At 44.4% G+C, this 18,904-nt stretch overlaps 1 protein-coding gene across 1 annotated transcript; it reads left to right on the top strand.

The window, feature by feature from the left end:
- The first annotated feature begins 337 nt into the window (after positions 1–337).
- On the top strand, positions 338–18,325 carry SERTAD2 (SERTA domain containing 2). The gene is made up of 2 exons (XM_080813940.1): positions 338–499; positions 17,007–18,325. Exon 2 carries the CDS (start codon positions 17,011–17,013, stop codon positions 17,950–17,952), a length of 942 nt encoding a protein of 313 aa, XP_080670066.1. The 5' UTR covers positions 338–499; positions 17,007–17,010; the 3' UTR covers positions 17,953–18,325.
- Positions 18,326–18,904: the final 579 nt, after the last annotated feature.

Here is an 18,904-nt window from a genome sequence, read left to right as displayed (position 1 = left end):
CGACGTCTCCCGTGCTCTGCCTGCCCCTTCCTGCTCCTGCGGCGGCCGGGGCCCGGCTCGGCATTTATCTCGCCTCCCGGGACCGCCGGGGGAGGGGGCGGGGCCGGAGGAGGGGCGGGGCCTGCTGAGCCCGGGGCCCGGAGCTCGCGGGAGGCTCGCTGGCCGCACGTCACTCCTGCACAGCGAGTGCTGGAGCACGAGCTGCTGCTCGCTCGGTCAGGGCGCCCCCTCCGCCCGCCTCCCGCTTCCTCCTCCGCTGCCTGCCTGCCGCCGCCGCCGCCGCCGCCGCCGCCGCCGCCTCCACCGCCTCCACCATTGTATAATGCTCCGAGCGCGCCGGCAGAGGACTGCGGAGTCTTAGCTTCGGTCTCGCCTCCTGCCCGCTCCCCGGCGCCACCCTCGGGCCCCCGGAGCGGGGACTCCGCATGGAGAGGGAGTAGCTTGAGGAGTGGGCAGAAACCCCTCCTGATGCGTTAGTTCCCAGGTGGAGCTGCATGTGGTAAGTTCTCCCGGCGCCAGGCTGGAGGGGATCCTCGGATGCGCCGGGCTCCCGATGGGTGGTGGGCGGTGTTGGGACCCGGCCAGGGCTGGGAGAGCCCGGAGGGCGGAGGAGGGGCCCGGGCGGCCGCGAGGGTCGAGGGCGCCTCGGATAGACGGACCTGGCCTGGTGCAGGTACCCGGAGGAGCGCTCCCTCCCACTGCTTCCCGGCCCTGCACCCTTAGACCCCCGGGGCGAGGGCCGGGAACCCCCCCCGCCCCCGCCCCCCGCCACCAGCGTACGCGGGCAGACCTGCTGGGGGAAGGGCAGGGGACGGGCAGTCACGGACCCGGGTCAGGAGGGGGTCGGGAGCTAACCGGAGCCCAGCAATGGGGCGGAGGGAGCTTGGAGCTGTCGCTTTTACAGCCGAGATGTGTGTGCGTGTTGTGGCAGTTGTGTTGTGAACGTACGAGACTTCTTTTTTTAAGGCTCGGATTGCTGGAGTGAAGGCTGCTTCACTTTTGGGTTCCGTGACCGGGTCTGCATCCAACTTGCTATAGTGTGTTTCTGTGAGTTTCTCTGTGTTTTTAGCTTGAAAACATCCCTCTCTACCCTCCTTTCACCCTTGACAAGTGAATTGATTTTGAATATATGTGTGTATTAAACTTAACGTCCAACTGGCTTTTAAGTTAGAAATCTACAAGTCATCTTGGTGGTAACCGCCTATGACCGAAAGGGAGGGGGCCGAGGGGAGCCAGCTGTCCCTGGCTCTGGACTTTGTACCATTAAGACAGAGGGTGCCTCAGAGGGCCATTGGATCTAGAGAAAATCATAAGTTGTTCTAATTTTTATTCTTGGCCATCAGTTAGCTTACCTTTAGCAGAAGTTGTGGTATTGAGATGGGAGGAGTGTTTTGGGTTTAGTTTTAAAGTTCACAAAAAGATTAGGTATAGTTTGTCTTAGAATAACTTTCTGCTTTCAAACTGGGGAGTTTCAGGATGTTTTGAGTGGTAGAAAGTAAGTTTTTAGAGGCACTAGATGGGGAAGGGCAACCAGCAGGGTGAGACATACAGCCTCCGATGATAGAAGTTTTTATTTGAATTGAATTGGGCAGCCCCAGTCAGTCTTAAGGAAGACAGTGAGTGTTTTCAAGCTTTGTTCTTGAAATATGCTTTTTGATTTCCCAATATATGTTAAGAAATGTCCATAATGTGTGGAAGGAACCCAGAAGTTGTAGCAGCCAATAGGATCCCTGAGGCCTCAAGTGTTCAAAGTAGCATTTTATAATTAGGGTCTAGTCTCTGACAAGATTGAAGTGGGCTCTTGGCCCCACTCAACCCCTGGAGGACAGTCCACCTGAGAGCCTCTTCATTGTTTTGCTTCAGGGGGTGAAGGGGATAGTTGCTCAGCTAACCAGAAGGCATGCCTCACTCTGGGAGCTCCTCCCATCGCTCCCACTTTTTATAGCAGTCTATTCTGATTTGAGCAAGGGAGGGTGTGCTGTGAGGGTGAAATACTCATGGCAAGACCCAGCTTCTGGCCTGAGCAAGAATAGCTTGTTCATGGATCTCTGCTTTCCTGTTAAGTTAATCAGTTTCTTTGTAGGAGAAAAAGAGACATGTATTAGAAAGTTTTCCTTTAGCCTCATTGATTTACTTAGAGGAATTATATATTAATGTAAAGTTGTTTATGTTGTTCATCAAGTTTGGGAGCCCTGAAAATAATTTTTGCTCCCCCCACCGCCCCGCCAATTAAATTGTACATAACCATGTTGCTGTCAGGTGAGAAATCCGATGAAATGGATTTGACATTTTTTTTTCTTTTTTGACACTCAGTCTGTTCCTTGCTTTATTACAACAGGTAGGAGAGAGGATTCACATTTTATAAAACCAACCAAGTATACAACAAGAGGTGTCCTAAGGAACTGTGTAATTGTCAGGCAAATGTCATAGCTTCTTAGGTAACAGCTGCTCAGGCTTGTTTCCCTTTAGGAACCAAGAGAAGGATATTAATTCAGATTTTGAAATTCTTTAGGCTCCTGTTTACTGAATTGTCCCCCTTGGGAGCGTTTTTAGTGAGAAATTGAAATATAAATTTTATCCAGTTGCCACACACTGAATTATTAATAATGAGCATAGAAAAGAGTAAAAATTTTGCTAATTTAAAACTCACTCAAATTTATGTAGCAACTGATACTTTTGGCATCCACTATTTTAAATAACGCTCCAGTGGCAGAATAAAAGTAGTTTACTTTAGAAAGACATACACAAAACATAAAAAAGGTAAGGGGGAGGTAAAAAATATAGACAGATGCATAAAGGTTTTTTTTTTTTTTTCTGAAGTGGCATACTACAAATGATCAGTATCAAATTATACTACAAGGCCACTCTCTTATCAAAATATTTTACACTTTAATTAACTCAGAAAGGTAAAAGCTACAACAGAAACTTTTTGAGTTTGTTTTTTTGCTGCAGTTTCTTGTTAAAGAACACTAGTAAGAGCATGGCACTTTATTTTATATTTCATTTACATCAGAAAAATCAAGATCACTGTCAATATTATATGTAGATTAAAAACATGGTATTTAGTAATGTGAACTTTAATTCACTTGTAGAATTGTTTTAAAATTTTGTTGCTACAGAAATTTCATATTTATTGTTATGGCATATCCTGTAGGAGATGGCTCTAGTTGAAGTAGTTTATTGGCTAAGGACAGAAAGAGAAAGAGGTTTCTTTGATTACTGAGTCCAAAGATCACATATATGCTAAAGGCACCAAAGAGCAAGCTTCAGTTTTAAGTGAAAAGTGGCCTTCCGGGAAGGGTAATGCCTACCTTCATAGGTTTTTCCATTAATTAATACAGACCAACAGAACATAAAAAATTCTCCAGCCACTTGGGTATGCGTAAACCATAATTTTCTACCTATTGTTGATATCGTTACTTAAACCAATGATAGAAACCCATAAGCTAGGACTCCTGATTAAAAAGTATGTGGATATTTAATTTAGTTTTAATATTGTTGAAGGAAACAGCTACTAACCAAAGGTGGCGTGTCTTTAAAAAAAAATTGTCTCCAATGGCCAGTGCAGTTGGTATGAAAAGCAAACTTCTGCCCTCTGTGCAGATGCTGGGAAACCCTGTGAACAGAACTGTCCCCTGGAGCGCCCATCACTCATTGTGTGGAGCAGTGTCTTTCTCCATGAGCACTGTGTGGCAGTTCATTCTTTGTATGAATCTGTGAATGGCATATGTCAGGCCAATAAGACGACATTCCTATTCTGGGTAATAAATAGATGCCTTGTGTGTGTGTGTGTGTTTTTTTTTTTTTTTTCTTTTTCTTTCTTTCTTTTTTTTTTTCTTGAAGATCATGAGACAAACAAAACATGCTTGGCTGTCTAAAAATTTTCATTGAAACACAAATAAAAATTTCAAAATAAAAACATCCCCCAATTTTTTGAAAATGTATGACTTTTAACAGGGCAAAACAAATGCATATCATCTAAACGAAGCACTTCAGACAGACAATGCAAACTCCCTTTTGGAAATCTGCTCTCTTCGTGGTCAGAGGGCTCCAAAAGCTGGAAAGGCTCATTTGTCTCCTCTCAAGGTCTTCTGTCCCTCATCTGCACTTAATTGGAAATACCTGCCAGGATTCACTGACACAAATATTACAATTTGATTTATTTTCGAAACCCGGGATCATGGAAGCCGTGTTCGGTACCCACGGCTGCTCTCAGTTCAGAATGGAGTTGGCATCTGCTGGCCTGGCTAGCCTCCCCTTACCCTTGCACGCTGGCTATGTGTGCAGCGCGGGCCCTGCCTCTGAGCGGGGATGGCAGAACGAGGGATGAGTGTGCCAGGCGTGGCACCGCCCCGAGTGGAGTGAGCTGTGCTGATGTGTGGGGTGGGGGCTGGAGGGAGGGGAGTGGAGGGCAGAGCTGGAGCCACCTCGCAACTGCTACAGCAGGTCTGACTAGTTTAGGTGCCCAGAGGCAGCTTTGTTTCTCTAGTGACTCCGGGTAGCAGCAAACCTAAGTTCTTAAAACTAATTCATGTCTGAATTACTATCTTTCTGTCTCTTTGCAGAAACTGTAACTTTGCAGAATGCCTGGTTCAGAGGCTTTTGCTTTAACCGTCTTCATGGGCGGTTAACTGACCAGAAGCCCCTAAACCAAGCATTTTTTGTGGTTCTAGGGAGTTCCATGTAGAACAGTGAAGGGGAAGGGATTCGGGCTCTTCAGGGCATCTTACGTATGAACACTCATGTTTGTAGTGGGCTGTGTGAATCTGTGGAAGAAAAGGAAAAAGAACGACCTGAATGTGGCTTGGTCAGAAAGTTACATGCGGATATGCTCCTTGCTGCAAACGAACCTTTAACTCCTCGCTCTCCTCTCCTGGCTGGCTGCTTATCATCCCATGGCACGCTGCAGCTCCTGGGGCTTCCAGCAGAGCTGCCAGAACACCCCACCCTGGTGTTTAGACGTGTTGCCCGAGTTAAAGTCAGGGAATCTGAAAGTCCCAAGGTCATCTCTCCACCAGAACAGGTTTGCATAAAATTCTAGCCACGCAAGTGAGATAATGACGTGGCAACTGTTTTAAACCGATCCTCCCTGAGTGGTTATCCCATTTTATAATAACACATGATACAGATTTGCTTTTCAGATTTGTCTCCTTTTTGGAGGAGGGAGCCTCCATATGCATGTATGTGTACTTCTCTGTCTTTCCTGCTGTCAGAGAGAAGTGAACCAGCAGAGGAATTTGAGTTCTGTGGTCTGCAGCTGAAGAAGACATTTTTGGCTGCCTCTCTGCTTGTCAGGAACTTGGTGATGGTCTCTTCTGAGTAGTTTTTAAAACAGGCTGATTTTTAAAAAATACTTTTTTACCACACCCAGAAATGGAAAATAAAATAGATTTCATCTGATCATGATTGTTAGTGGTCTAATGGTAGCTGACTTACAAAGTCAAAGTGTGGATTTTTCAGGTGGCACCTGCCTTCTTGCTTCTGAGACTCCTGAAGATAGTCAGGGTGAATGGAATGTTAGGGGTAGCAAGTGTGGTAGGCTGGAGGCAAGCTCTCCTTAGGGATCATCGAAGAGCTTTGAAATGTTGAGAGGTTGGTTCCTTAGAAAATAAATATTTATCACATTCAGTGAGGTACTCTATTTTTATTGTCTTTGACTAAGTGACTTTGTGTTCCGTGGGTCACTAATTGTCAATATGCAGAGGTCCTCAGAAAGAAATACATTTTATCTCAAAGTAGCCCCAAAGTAATTATTTTTAAATATGAATGGCTGGCATATTTTACAAAGTAGTATTCACTGCTCTCAAGTTTAGTGTGTTTCCTCATTTTCTTTTTTCTACTTTGTGAGTTATTCAAGTATATGATACGAAGTCGAAATTGTCTTTGTAAAACTTTATCACTAGCCTACCTAATTCTTAGGAGTAACTAAAATACGCATGCTGATTCTGAGTATGGATGGACTGCGATGCACACAGTTGAATAATTTCCTCCCATTTATGTGTCCCTTAAGTCTATTTCTGTTACCCTATACCTTCAGTTTTTATCCTCTCATGTGTGTCATGTAGAAATTTCTTTTAAGGAATCCAGATTTGGACCATACAGTACAATGTTCAGTTTTACTCATTAAGTAAATTAAAAAAAAAAACAACAAACTAGACTGCATGTAGAAGTTAAGATGAAATGTTTGTTATTTTATAACACATCTTCTTTAAAATGATTTTTCACAGTATTAAAGCATTCTGAATTCGAACACAAAGATGAAAAACTACTCATTGCCTTTAAGAAACACTTCTATAAAAATGCTTCCTGATGTATACATACTTAGTTTCTTAGTATACATACTTAGTTTCTTAACTAAGGCAGGTAGTTGGCTAAGAAAAGCTGAAAGGCAACCTTTTGTTTAATTAAAGTTTATTTAATTTTATACATATTCATTTTAACAAATTACATTTTCCTGTGACTGTTTTATAGATCTGATGATCCTCTTTAAAAAAAAAATGCAAAGAACTGTCACTTACTTTTGGCAAAGCATTGGGTTTCTACCCTAAGCCTTTTATTCCCCCTGCCATTGTTTATTACGGGTCTCTAATGTGAGGGGAAAAAACAAGGTATCTTTGGGGAAAAGACGCTACAGGAGGGTTGAAACCAGAGTCCCATCCAAGCAATTATAAATACAGGAGAAAAAAATATTTTCATTATGCACGGGAATGGGGGTGGGGCAAGCAAGGCTGGCTATCCTTTACAGGCACATTCTCTGAAGCGAAAGAAAGAAATTAAAATCTAAGAATGTTTTTCCGTAATTGATTATAAGTCTTTAGATTCAGCATGTTAAAGATGTTCCTGACACCAAGTTAGTATGAATTAGCGTCGTAATTTAAATGATTATAAATTATCATAAATAATATGTTTATATTTACAGTTTCAAATGGAAAGATTGGTGTTAATAGTTAATTGCTTATGGACATTAGTATGGAACATATAACAACATAGAACCTCAACTTATAATTTGAGTAGAAAAAATTTCAGCAAGTAGTTACACAGTAACTGGTTTCATTATCTCTCTAAGGATAACTTTGTTACATTTTACAATTAAATGGCTCCTCCCTAGTATCCTTTATGAATTTTTCCCAAATAACTGCCTGAAGCCATATCTGTTCAGTGTAGAAGTAGTTTCTTGTTCTTAAGAGGCAGTAGGATTATTGAAGGCTTTTCAATACTGGTAAAATTCTTGATGCTAACATTGAGACTAACTCATTGTGTGGTTGGGAGTCTACTTTAGGACTCCTGCTGGCAATGTTGAACTGTTGGCTTTTCCAAGTCCTCACCTTATGACTTGGGTTTATATGTTTGTCGTTGTTGTTGTATGTTCTCACTTCAGGAACCCTCCAGGGGTTTTAACCATGGTTTTGCAAACATCAGTGTCACCTATATACAGGCAGCAAACTTTTCTACGTACAGTATTTTCAGAGTCTGCACCATAGCATAACATAATTCACTTTGGTCTTGACAAGGCTCTTGGCTTGCTTAGCACTGTTCTGTGTAGACTGGAATTTGGGAACAATCTCGGAAGTCTGTATACTTTGAGAGATGAATAGGTAGAATTGCAGTAATAATCAGATTTCAGGGGCGCCTTATTGCTCTGCTGCGCCCCCTTGTGGCTGGATGTGATATGCTGTCTTTCAGAGTTTGAAAGGACTTGACTTGTACGGGGCATGCTTGTTTACATGGAGCGTTAATATTAGCTTTCTTCTGTGTAAACTAACCTATCAGGTTAAAAGAATAGTTCTCGCTGAGGGTGTAAATAATTTATTGTGCTTATTTGATTTTTTGAATTCGTAGGATTTTAAACATATGTATTGATGTGTCGTGTGTATCTGTTTTTAACTTTTTATTATGGAAAATTCCAAACACTTAAAAGTAAAAGAACAGTGTAACGTATCCGCTCATACTTATTATCCAGTTTCAGTAATTGTCAGCATTGTGTCAATTTTGTTTTATCTACATGGCCAGGTTTTTTTCTAGAGGATTTAAACGCAAATCCAGGCATCATGTATTGATTGTGATTTTGTTAACTTACGTTCAGAATCTGTATATTTCTGCTCAGTCTTTTACTTTAAGGATGTGGTGCTTTTAGCCAGAATCCTTAGGTAAAATAAAATAATTGTTAGAATTTCCATTGTCTTTGGAAGAAGGGGACTCGTGTCTCACCCCTCCCCACCCCAGCTTCTTAAGACTTAGCCTTAAAATCTAAAATTCCTAGCTGGTAGAGGATCCAGTAAGACAGGATATTAGAAACATTTTATACTACTTAACAGTTACATTCTAAAAAGCCCCTTTTTCTTTCCAGCTGTTTATTAACAAGGCCATAGTATAGTCCAAAGAAATATTCACTGGAAACATTCTCTCCCGGAATTTAAGTCTGGTTTGCCAACTAAATGCAGTTAATTGTCCGCGTTTACATTTTTCCTTTTCTTTTTCCAAGAGAAAAGATGGTATTTGACAAACCAACAGTGTCCGAAAGGGTCTTCAATTTAATGGAAGCATAGAGGTGAAAATCCTGAGAGGGGAGAGCTAGAGTTTCTTGAAACGTGGACTTTAGAAGACATTCCCAAACAGTAAAAGTTTTTGTTTTTATTTATTTTTTTGGTTGAGTGAGAGGTGGACTTCCTGGCGGGATTTCGGTTTTATCTCTAGGCTTTGGGGCGCTGTCAGGAAAACAGGGAGGATTGTTCCCTGGGTCTCCGTGGCAATGCGGTGTGTGACCAGCGGCGAGCAGCCGGTGCCCCGCGGCCCCGAGCCCCCAGCGCAGCGGGCAGAGCCGGGAGGAGGCGCCGCCGCCAACAGTGGTGTCGGGTTACAGCTGCAGACTAGCGCCGGAGCGCGCCTAACTGGCTTCATCTAGTGACTGGCTTCATAATTACATTGCTGATTTGTTAGGGAAGGCTTTGTCTTACTTACCAATTAGCATGGATGTTACTGCAGGGACCTCATCCTGGCTGAGCTTTGCTTGGGGTTTGTTTGTTTGTTTGTTTGTTTTATTTTGCTGTTTGAAAAAAAATAACCTTTCCCGAGGCACGCAGCTTTAGGGGTTCTGTTACTAACATCTCCCCCCCCCCCAAGTGTCTTCTGGGAGTCCTTATCCTGTCTGTAAATAAGCAGAGAGGCTTTCTCCCCATTGGAGTTTTGCCCCTGTTTCCGCCATTCCCCGAGGCCAGAGGCAGTCACTTTGGGGTCTGAAGGCAGCCTTTGGGAGGGCTAATTCCATAGCCCCCACTCCTTTCTACACCCTCCAGTTCTCCGCCGCCCTCCCTCCCCATGTCACCACCCACCCCAGCACTCGGGTTTCTGGCCCCACTGCGAGGAGCCAAGAGGCGCGAGGCACAGGGCACAGCCGTAGATAGTGAGCCCTTGGAGGACTGGGCTTGTTTCTGTTTGCTGTTTCTATGATCCTGCCCCCTCTCCCCCCACCTACCATGTCTTTTTCAGGGTGGCCTTTTTGTTCTCCCGGTGTGTTTTGTTGTTACTTGTAGGAGAGTGGGTGTTAGAAGGGTAGACATTATCAGAGTTCTGAGTCCTGTGTGTTTTTTAAGGTGTAACATTTTAACAGCATAGAAAGTTGTCTAAGCAAATGTGGCTTCCCCCCATTAAAGTTGGATCAGGCTTTTCCTTCCTGCCTGGGAGTTGCTGTGTGACAATCTGACAGTGGAAGAACCATTTCTCAAGAGTTGTGCCCTGTGGCTCTTGGGAGGTGTCCTCTCTTATGCACAGAAGCTCTCTGTTTGGACCACCTCAAAAACAGGATCCAGAATGCATCTTAAGGCAAGTATACGGGGTGCAGAGAAGAGAAATGAGAATATTCCGTGTCTCAGAAGTTGTCTCAGAGCCAGTTCTCTGGCTGGCCTCTCTTTGGGTCTTGGAAGTCTGTCACACACACAATGATTTTGCCAGGGACACTCCTTTCTACCACTACCCCCAAAGAAACTGAAAGAAAGTGTTTTTCCACTTAAAGGGCGGTGGGTTTTGGCAGCACAGGATGTCAGATGAGGAAATAATCCCTGCTAGCCTTTTCGAAGACACTTGTCACACATTTTCTCTTAGCTTCTTTTTTCTTCAAATGAGCTTGATCCGTGAGGACAAACCATTGTTCTGAATTGTTGGCATACTGTAAATATCTCATTTTTATATTTTTAGTGTCAGCATGGGTACTTCTGTGCCCTTCAGCAGCCAGTCACATTGGAGGTCACACTGGAGGATGCAGATGAAAAGATTAGGGATATGGCTTCTCAGAGCTCCCCTTTGAACTGGGAGCCTTTTTCTTGAGAGCTATTAACTAGTGTTTTTAAAACATTTTTACTAAAGTACAGTATTATTACAGATATGTGCGTAGACCCTAAGTGTACAGGCTGGTGACCAGCTCTCCAGAAGCCGTGCCCACCTTGTAGCCACCCTTCCCTGACTACAGATACCATGGCTTAGCTCTGCCTGGTTAACTGACTTTTAAAACAACATGTCACTTAATTGTGAAGCCTGCTACAATCCCGAGAAGGGAAAACAGTGGCTTTCTAGTTTTTATTTACTAGTACAAAAGGAAATTGGAACAGGCTCTTGAAAATGTACACAAGGTATGAAACAGTTGGGCCTTGAGGTGTTTTGAAGTAATGATTTACATCCTTTTTTGACCCATACATAGAAAGCCAGCCCTTATGGTGGGCTGAGGAGGCTTCCCATTCAGACCACCACAGGACGCAGTGGGGATGCTGGGTCAGCAGCAGTGCCCTCCGTGGACCTGTCTGTGGGAGGCCACAGAGGGCTATAGAGAAGCCTGCATGTTAAAGCAATGGGTTGGGGTGGGGGGAGAATGATGAAGTAGTAGTTTGCGAAAGCAGATTTAATAATCTTAATTTAAATGTAACACTTATTTTTGACAGTTCAAATAGCATCAAAGGAGAGGGTTTTTTTTTTTTTAAATTTAAAACATAGCTTTTAAAAAGTCAAAAAACACCGAGTTAAAGAGAACTTTTGATTTTTTTTTTAAGTTTGCATTTTTCCCTTAATGCCTTAACAATATAAAAGCTATGAAATGTTAGCCTTTTAATACATGGGTAACACATAGGTAACGTGTACGTACTATTTCAGTTCCTTTTTGGATGCTGGGCTTGAGGCTTCACTACCTTGCACTCTAAGATCACAGCAAGAAGAATTTGGGTCCCACTGAGCTAGAGGGATCTGATGTATCAGGCTGAGAAAGCTGGACTTCACCATTAAATTGAGCCAAAGACACCTTAATTCTGCATAGAGTTGGGTTTTTTTTTAATGCCATTTGTCAATTGCCTTTGCAGAAACTCTGCTCATTTCTCTTTTTTCCCTTACTTGCTTAGACACAAATAGGGAAGACCTTTGGAGTCAAAATTAATTGGGTAAAAATATCCACAGGCTTAAATATGAAAAGGCTGGAGGGGGAAAAGAGGAAGTTGTGGTTCACGATATAGGGTCCCCAGACCACCATTACCTGGAGACCTGGAAATGCCTTCTTGGGTCCCACACTAGACCTGCTGAATGAGAATCTTGGGGGCAGGGGGTCAGCATTCTGTGTTACTCACCTCAAGGTGAGGTGAGTCTAGTACTTGCCCAAATTTGAGAAGTGTGACAGGCATTCATGAGACAGCCTTCTGAGCTGAGGCTTCCCTGCCCACCGGATGTGCCTCTGTCTCACCGCTTTGCCTTACGGACGTCCCATCCTGTACAGCTGCCTCCTCTGAGGTCTGTTCAGTTCTCCTCTTTCTCAGACCCTTCGGCCCATGCACAGTTCACAGTCAGGGACAAAGACACACACATCTCTATGTCTTTCAGTTCCCTGGCTGTCCCTCAGACTCTTTCTCATTCTTTCCGTTCATTTCATTTAGTCAGCAGCTGTTTATGGGGCATCTTCTGTGTGTCCGAGACTGCCCTGTCCTGAGGATACAGAGATGAATGAGACAGAGTCTGTGCCCTCATGGTGCTTACTGTCAGACTAGGAAACAGGCCTTAAGAGACAATCCCGCCTTATATTTAAATCTCAAATCCTATCTCCAAAAGTCTCTCCTCATCACCCCAGCCCATAATAAACTCTCACATGCCTTGCTCTGGGGAGTCACTCAGAATCTGGAAATGCAGGGGCGACCAGGTGGCTCAGCTGGGTAAGCAGCCGACTCTTGATTTCAGGTCAGATCATGATCTCAAGGTCCTGAGATTAGCCCCACATCCAACTCCAGGCTCAGCAGGGAGTCTGCTTGAAGATTCTCTCTCCCTCTCTGCCTGTCTGCACCCACCCCCACCCCGCTCATGCTCTCTCCTCTCAAATAAATAAATCTAAAAAAAGAAAAAGAAAAGAATCTGGAAGTGCAAACTCCACCATAGTGAGGTAATATAGGCCCCTGTGTTTCTGGTCCTTTTTCTTCTGAGGAATGTTTTAGTTACCCTTTGTTATTTTTGATCATTTGCCCAAGCAGATTGTAGCCTTTGAGGGCAAGGTCCTTTCTGATGAAAGTTGTGCAATTGAAAGCTGGGTTTGGTATATAGAGTTGTATTCAGTGTTAAGCTTACTAGAAAACTCTGGAAGAGAAGTTTTCATTCTATTGCTACCCATGGGTTTCTCTTTATCTTCAAGGCTCAGTTTGCCCTAGTAAATACTTGCTAAAATTTATGTTAAAATCAGGATGCTAGGCATTTGTTTCTAATAGGTTTATTGGAAAGAAGGGTGTTTTATCATGAACCTTATATTAAAAACCACTGAAGGGCGCCTGGGTGGCTCAGTGGGTTAAGCCGCTGCCTTCGGCTCAGGTCATGATCTCAGGGTCCTGGGATCGAGTCCCGCATGGGGCTCTCTGCTCAGCGGGGAGCCTGCTTCCCTCTCTCTCTCTCTGCCTGCCTCTCTGTCTACTTGTGATCTCTCTCTGTCAAATAAATAAATAAAATCTTTAAAAAAAAACAAAACACTGAATATCCAAGAGAAGTGTCTGTGGTTGGCTTCAGGCTCCTTTTTGGAGGGGCAGAAAGGGGAGGAAGCAACCCCCTCTTTCCTCCATGGGGGGGGGGTTGTCTCTAACCAGCCCTGAAATTCAGGGTCCTTTTTGGATTTTTGACTGAAAAATGGGGTAGAAGACCTGTGGTTTGGGCTAAAGTCTTTCCAAGCCAAGAGAGGAGACAAAGACTGGTGTCAGGTCTCTGGATGGCCTAGAAGCCACACTTGTCACAAGCTCCTCCTTTCGGTGAACTTCAGGTCCATTGTCCTGGTGTCGGTGTCAGTGCTGCACGGCCAGGGTCTGGGAGTCAGGAACAGCAGAACAGCCTCTCCTCCAGTGTTAACCTTGAAGCACTTAATGAGCCCCAGCCATGAGGCCTTTTCAAAGGTCACATGCTTCTCCAATCTCGGGCTTTAAAGAGCTATTGTTATTTTCTTAGTTTGCCTGAGGAAAGAGGCTTCTGAGGAGCTGCTGACCCTGGATTTGACTAGCCCAGCTCCAGGCCCAGGGACACCATTTGGCTTTTTGCCCTCAGGTTCTTGAGTGTCTGGTCTTTCCTTCTCTGAACCGTGCCCTGCTCCAGGAAGTGGTCATTAACACACGCCCTGAGAGAGAGAGTTCTCAAAACCTCCCACCCTGAGGAGTTGGAGGCCTCTTCTGAACGTGGTCAGTGGCAACACTTGACTCAATGTTTTACTCAAACTCTGGAAAAACTTTAACCTTTAAAAAAAAAATTAAATCTAAAGCCTTTAAGCGAAAAGGTGGACTGGATTTTATCATGTTGCATTTTATTCCTTTCTATAAAAATCTCAATAGAATCAGGATTACAAATCAGTATTGTGTGCATTTTGCAGTCTCGCTGGGTGTGTTGAGCCAGCCTGGCCTCATAAAATGCCATAGTGAAATGAAGGCTAACCTGCTTGGAGACACTGTCATGGGCTCTTATTTACACTTTTGAAAAGCATCCAAGCTTCGATTTGTCTGTCCTGCCCACAGATTTTGCTTACAAGGGTCCTCCTCCTTCCCCTTCCAGCATTACAACATCTTATCAGGCTGTTCCTAAATCATTAGGATTATCACACAGCTATGACCAGCTGGGTCATTCTAATTGGAAATTAAGTGCTTCTCACATTGAAATCTCTTTGAAAACATCACCACTGATCTCCTTCAGCTATGGGAATTCTGCTAAATGCCTAGTACTGCATGCTTGGTAAATATTCGAGTTTTATCGATTCATTGATGATTTCTAGAGAAGTAATCCTTACTGAGAAAGTTATTGAGAAAGCCCTATTGTTTATTCTGGCAACCAGTATTTAAAAGACAATCCTTATCGATGACTAGAAGACAAAGAAAAGCCTACACTGTTTCAGCTATTCCCTCTCCTCCAGAAAACCAATAAAAATTCCAAGTGGCAGTGAGCTTTACTAATTTGTTTTCAGTTGTTTGGTATTCGATTTTGGTTTACATTTGAGGACAGTGCTTCTCAAACTTTTTATGATGAAGAACCGTCTTGTTTGTTTTTTCTTTCATAGATGAATACTTATGTAAAATATAAAAATTCTTAATAGAGAAATGAAATTTAAGTACAAAGACAAAAACAGAAGCCTCATTTTAGAAATTAGACTTACAGACATACAGTTACTTTGTAAATATGCTGTTAAACATTTCTAAGTAATACAGTATCTCTGTTTAACTCCTCATGGGCCAGTAACAATTCACAGACTGGCACCGTTTGCAGACCACGCTTTGAGCAACACTGTTTGGGAGTATATTTCTCTGCATTTGTGTTGTCTCACACAGATTTACATGTATTAGGTACTATTACATTATAACCTATAACATAGACCATCTACCAGCTTTATAATGAGAATTAAATGCATTTGGTGAGTTCTTTGGCAAAACTGAAATTTTCCTAGAAATGAATATTTAAATGCGTAAATTTTAGGCAGATAACAAACAGTATAACTGTTTCAAAACACAATCGTCCAGTAACACTTCTAAGGCATAAAGGAGAAAGTGTTTTGTAATGTGAAATGAAATCACCTCCTCTCTGATTCACACTCAAGTTAAAATGAGCGCAGATACTTTAGATGGGAAATGTTCTATGCAAAGTATATACACAAATGAGACTTTCTAGCACTAAACAATAGGAAATGTTTTGTCATGTGAAGTAGTAGATACAAGAGTTATTACCACCATATCTTCCTTGCCTCATAGAACATTATGGGACTGGTCTTTGGTCCTTGTGATCGACATCCATTGTCTTAATGTTTCCATGAGGGAGAGCGTTCCATACAAGTAACTTACATTCTTTACGAACATTAACAAATCCTCAAGCTGACTGACATTGCTGGGTTGTGGCTGTTCTCTCCCAGGGACTGAGGCGTGTGGAGGCAGTCACTGCAGGTGGAACTCATGTGCCCCGTGACCACCCACATGTTTGTCTGCTTGGGGGGGTGGGGGTGGGCAGCATGGTCTTCCTCAACAAATTGTCGCAAGGAAGATCTGTGAGTTTTATTATGGTTAGCCTTATTCCTTCAGGATGAGACTCAACTCAAAATGAGAATGAGGTATAGGAGATGATTTTCACCCCCTTTAAGACCAGGCTATATTCATCTTCCAGGCTACCCTCTTTCTGGCAGGGTGCCCAGGATAGCATAGATGCAGAATGAGTAAAATATAAAGGATTCAGCGAGGCTCCATGTGAATCAGCTGAAGCAATTTAGTAAAGGCAAGTTGCTTTTAGAAGAAAAGTGGGATAAGTACAAACTGCTTTTGTATATGAAGAGATCAATGAGTGAGTGGCACTGAGGGGAGGATTAACACTCCTCTGTGGGTAAGTGCTGCAGAGGTGGGGGGTGCGGGTAGGAAGCACAGGCCTGGAGTAATGAGAACCATGTCTCCTGGTCTGGATGGCAGAAGAACAACTTCCTTGATTAATGGTTAGCAAGTGAGGTCTATGAGGTGAAGGCCAGTGGTCTTGATGGTGGAAGTTCTGAAAGGAAGGACCACTCTCCAGAAGGTGCAGCCCCCTGAGGGGGTCTTCACTGAGTCAAGAGCAGGCAAGGAGGTGGCCTAGGTTGGGAGCAGCACGTGAGGTGGGGCAGGAGTTAAAATTCAAGCCATTCCCACATACTCAAGGTCTGAGATAGGAGGTGGTTGTTTTTTTGAAATACGTATGTATCTCTGGAATCACAGTAGGTATTTGTTATGAAATGTCTCCCGTACTCAAACAGCAGTGCTTATAATCAGAAAAAATTACTTTTGAATTCGTCCAGTGCGTTCAGAGGTAACTGTATGCAGTCAAATTGAGCCATTGGCACTAGGGCTGGGAAAGCCACATTCCTCCACTTTATTCTAGGCTGAAAAGCGGTGGCAGCTCCATCACTGTGGTCATTTGACACAGGCCAAGTGCTTCACCACATGTCACCAAACAGGCAGAAAAGCTGTGTGCATAATGAGGAAGGAAAAGGCATTTTGAAAGCACACGGGGTTCTACGAAAATTGTCCATGCCCTTCTCCCCACTTCTCCACCTAGGTTCTTTTAATCATTCAAGATGCGTTCAAGCTGTAATCTGTGACACCTTTATCTGTTAGGTCATAGCATTGCAAGTGTTTTCTTGGGCGTTAAAAATAAATCTGTTTGGGGGAGGGAAATGGAACCTGCATGGTAATGTTAGGCAAGCCAACGCAAGCGCACGAGTGGAGAAAGTCAAAATCATGGTTTCCATGGTAACGTTTAACTTGTCTGTGTCGTACACATTTCTCAAGAAATACATTCACCAGACTACCTAGTGATAAAAATTGCTCCACCAGCATACAAAGGTAGATTTCCCAATGCTCTCGCATTCCAAAAGATCTTCCCCCAATTAATTCATCTCTTCTAACCAACCTTGGGCAAGGAACTCAATTCCCAACTCCTGACCACCGAATCAGCGCCGTTTTTTTAGGGGAGAAATTCGTTTTCATGTGATTAATTCCACTTCCTTCCTTTCCCTTTTGCAGATATATGTTGGGTAAAGGAGAAAAACGGAAGTTTGATGAGCATGAAGATGGGCTGGAAGGCAAAATCGTGTCTCCCTCCGATGGTCCATCCAAGGTGTCTTACACCTTACAGCGCCAGACTATCTTCAACATTTCCCTTATGAAACTCTATAACCACAGGCCCCTCACCGAGCCCAGCTTGCAAAAGACCGTTTTGATCAACAACATGTTGCGGCGGATCCAGGAGGAGCTCAAACAGGAAGGCAGCCTGAGGCCGGTGTTGGCTGCCGCTGCTTCGCCCCCGCCCGACTCGCTGAGCGCCAGCTACCGGGAGGCGCCGGCCGCGCTCAGCGCCCCCGCGCCGCCGCCGCCTCCGCCCCCACCCGCGCTGGTCGGCGACCTCGGAAGCACTACGCCCCTGGAGGCCTGCCTCACGCCTGCCTCGCTGCTCGAGGACGACGACGACGCCCCGTTTTGCACTTCCCCGGCTGCGCCGCCCGCGGCTCCCGCCAGACTTCCGGCTCCAGCGCCCCCGCCAGAGAAGGACAGCTTCTCCTCCGCCCTGGACGAGATCGAGGAGCTCTGTCCCACATCTACCTCCCCAGGGGCCGCCGCGGCCGCGCCTGACAGCTCCCGAGGGGGCTCCGGCGCGCCGGGCGTCCCAAGGCCCGACGACGCCAAGCTGATGGACTCTCTGCCCGGGAACTTTGAAATCACGACGTCCACAGGCTTTCTGACAGACTTGACCTTGGACGACATCCTGTTTGCAGACATCGACACGTCCATGTATGACTTCGACCCCTGCACGTCCGCGGCGGGGACGGCCTCCAAGATGGCCCCGGTGTCGGCCGACGACCTCCTCAAGACTCTGGCCCCGTACAGCAGCCAGCCGGTGGCCCCGAGTCAGCCTTTCAAAATGGACCTCACGGAGCTGGACCACATCATGGAGGTGCTGGTCGGCTCCTAAGAGCCCCAGACCGGTGCCTGCGCCGCCCAGACCCTGCGAGTGTCCCCGCACCCCCAGCTCTCCGCACTGTGCATGCACCCTTGCTTGCCTTTTTCAGAGAAAAAGATCGTTTTACACAAGGATCACACTAGTTTTTGCTTTGAGCAGAGTTGGAGTGCCTTCATCCACGTATGACCACTTTTAATATGCTTTTCTTGAGTGGTTCTCAGAGACCTACTGCCCTGGAATAGGAAAGACTACATTGGAAGACAATGTTGCTATGCTGAATGACAAAAATAAACAGTTCAAGTGAAGCACAAGGAATAAGTTGGAAAAGCTGTAAATTGCATGTGCATATTTGTCTATTTTTTCTATAAGTTTTATTGCAAGAGGTAAAAAGAGAAAATATATATATATATTATTTAGATAATCTCAGTACCTTTTCTGGCATTTTCGCCCTGTATAGGTTGACTTGGCAATTCAGCCTTTTTAGAGGCATTAACTACTCCTCCTAAGTGTTGCATTTACATGGCTGTTTAGAAACTGCTGCCCAAATTTATTTTATATTTTTGTACAGATTCTGCAGTTTATGATATTGTTTTTCTAAAAACAAATGCTGTTTATACATATGAGATAGCTATTTTGATAGGATTTGCTCACATAGTTCCTGCAAACTTCAGATGTACAAGTTGCACTTGTACTTTTATAGAGTTGTAATGTTTTATATGTGTTTGGTGCAAAGAGAAAATTGGATCAAATTAACCCACAGTTGATGTCCCCAAAAGCAAACACACACACACACACACACACACACACTGCTTTAAGAAAGGGCCAGGCGATATCATACCCAAATTTCACAGGCACCGACCCCCTGGCACGAACACCCGCCAGCACTGTGACTTCCAAAGCCAGAGCCACGTCTGCTCATCAAACTTGCATTAAGCAGTTGGCGGGAGATGGCCCGTGGAGCTGG

Source organism: Martes martes, assembly GCF_963455335.1.
Source record: "Martes martes genome assembly, chromosome: 9".
NCBI classification, from domain to species: Eukaryota; Metazoa; Chordata; class Mammalia; order Carnivora; family Mustelidae; genus Martes; species Martes martes.
Note: the sequence above shows the minus strand (reverse complement) of the source record. Positions and strands in the feature narration are given on the sequence as shown.

Coding starts and splice junctions, on each gene's coding strand:
- SERTAD2 (XM_080813940.1), top strand. CDS start 17,011: ATGTTGGGTAAAGGAGAAAAACGGAAGTTTGATGAGCATGAAGATGGG.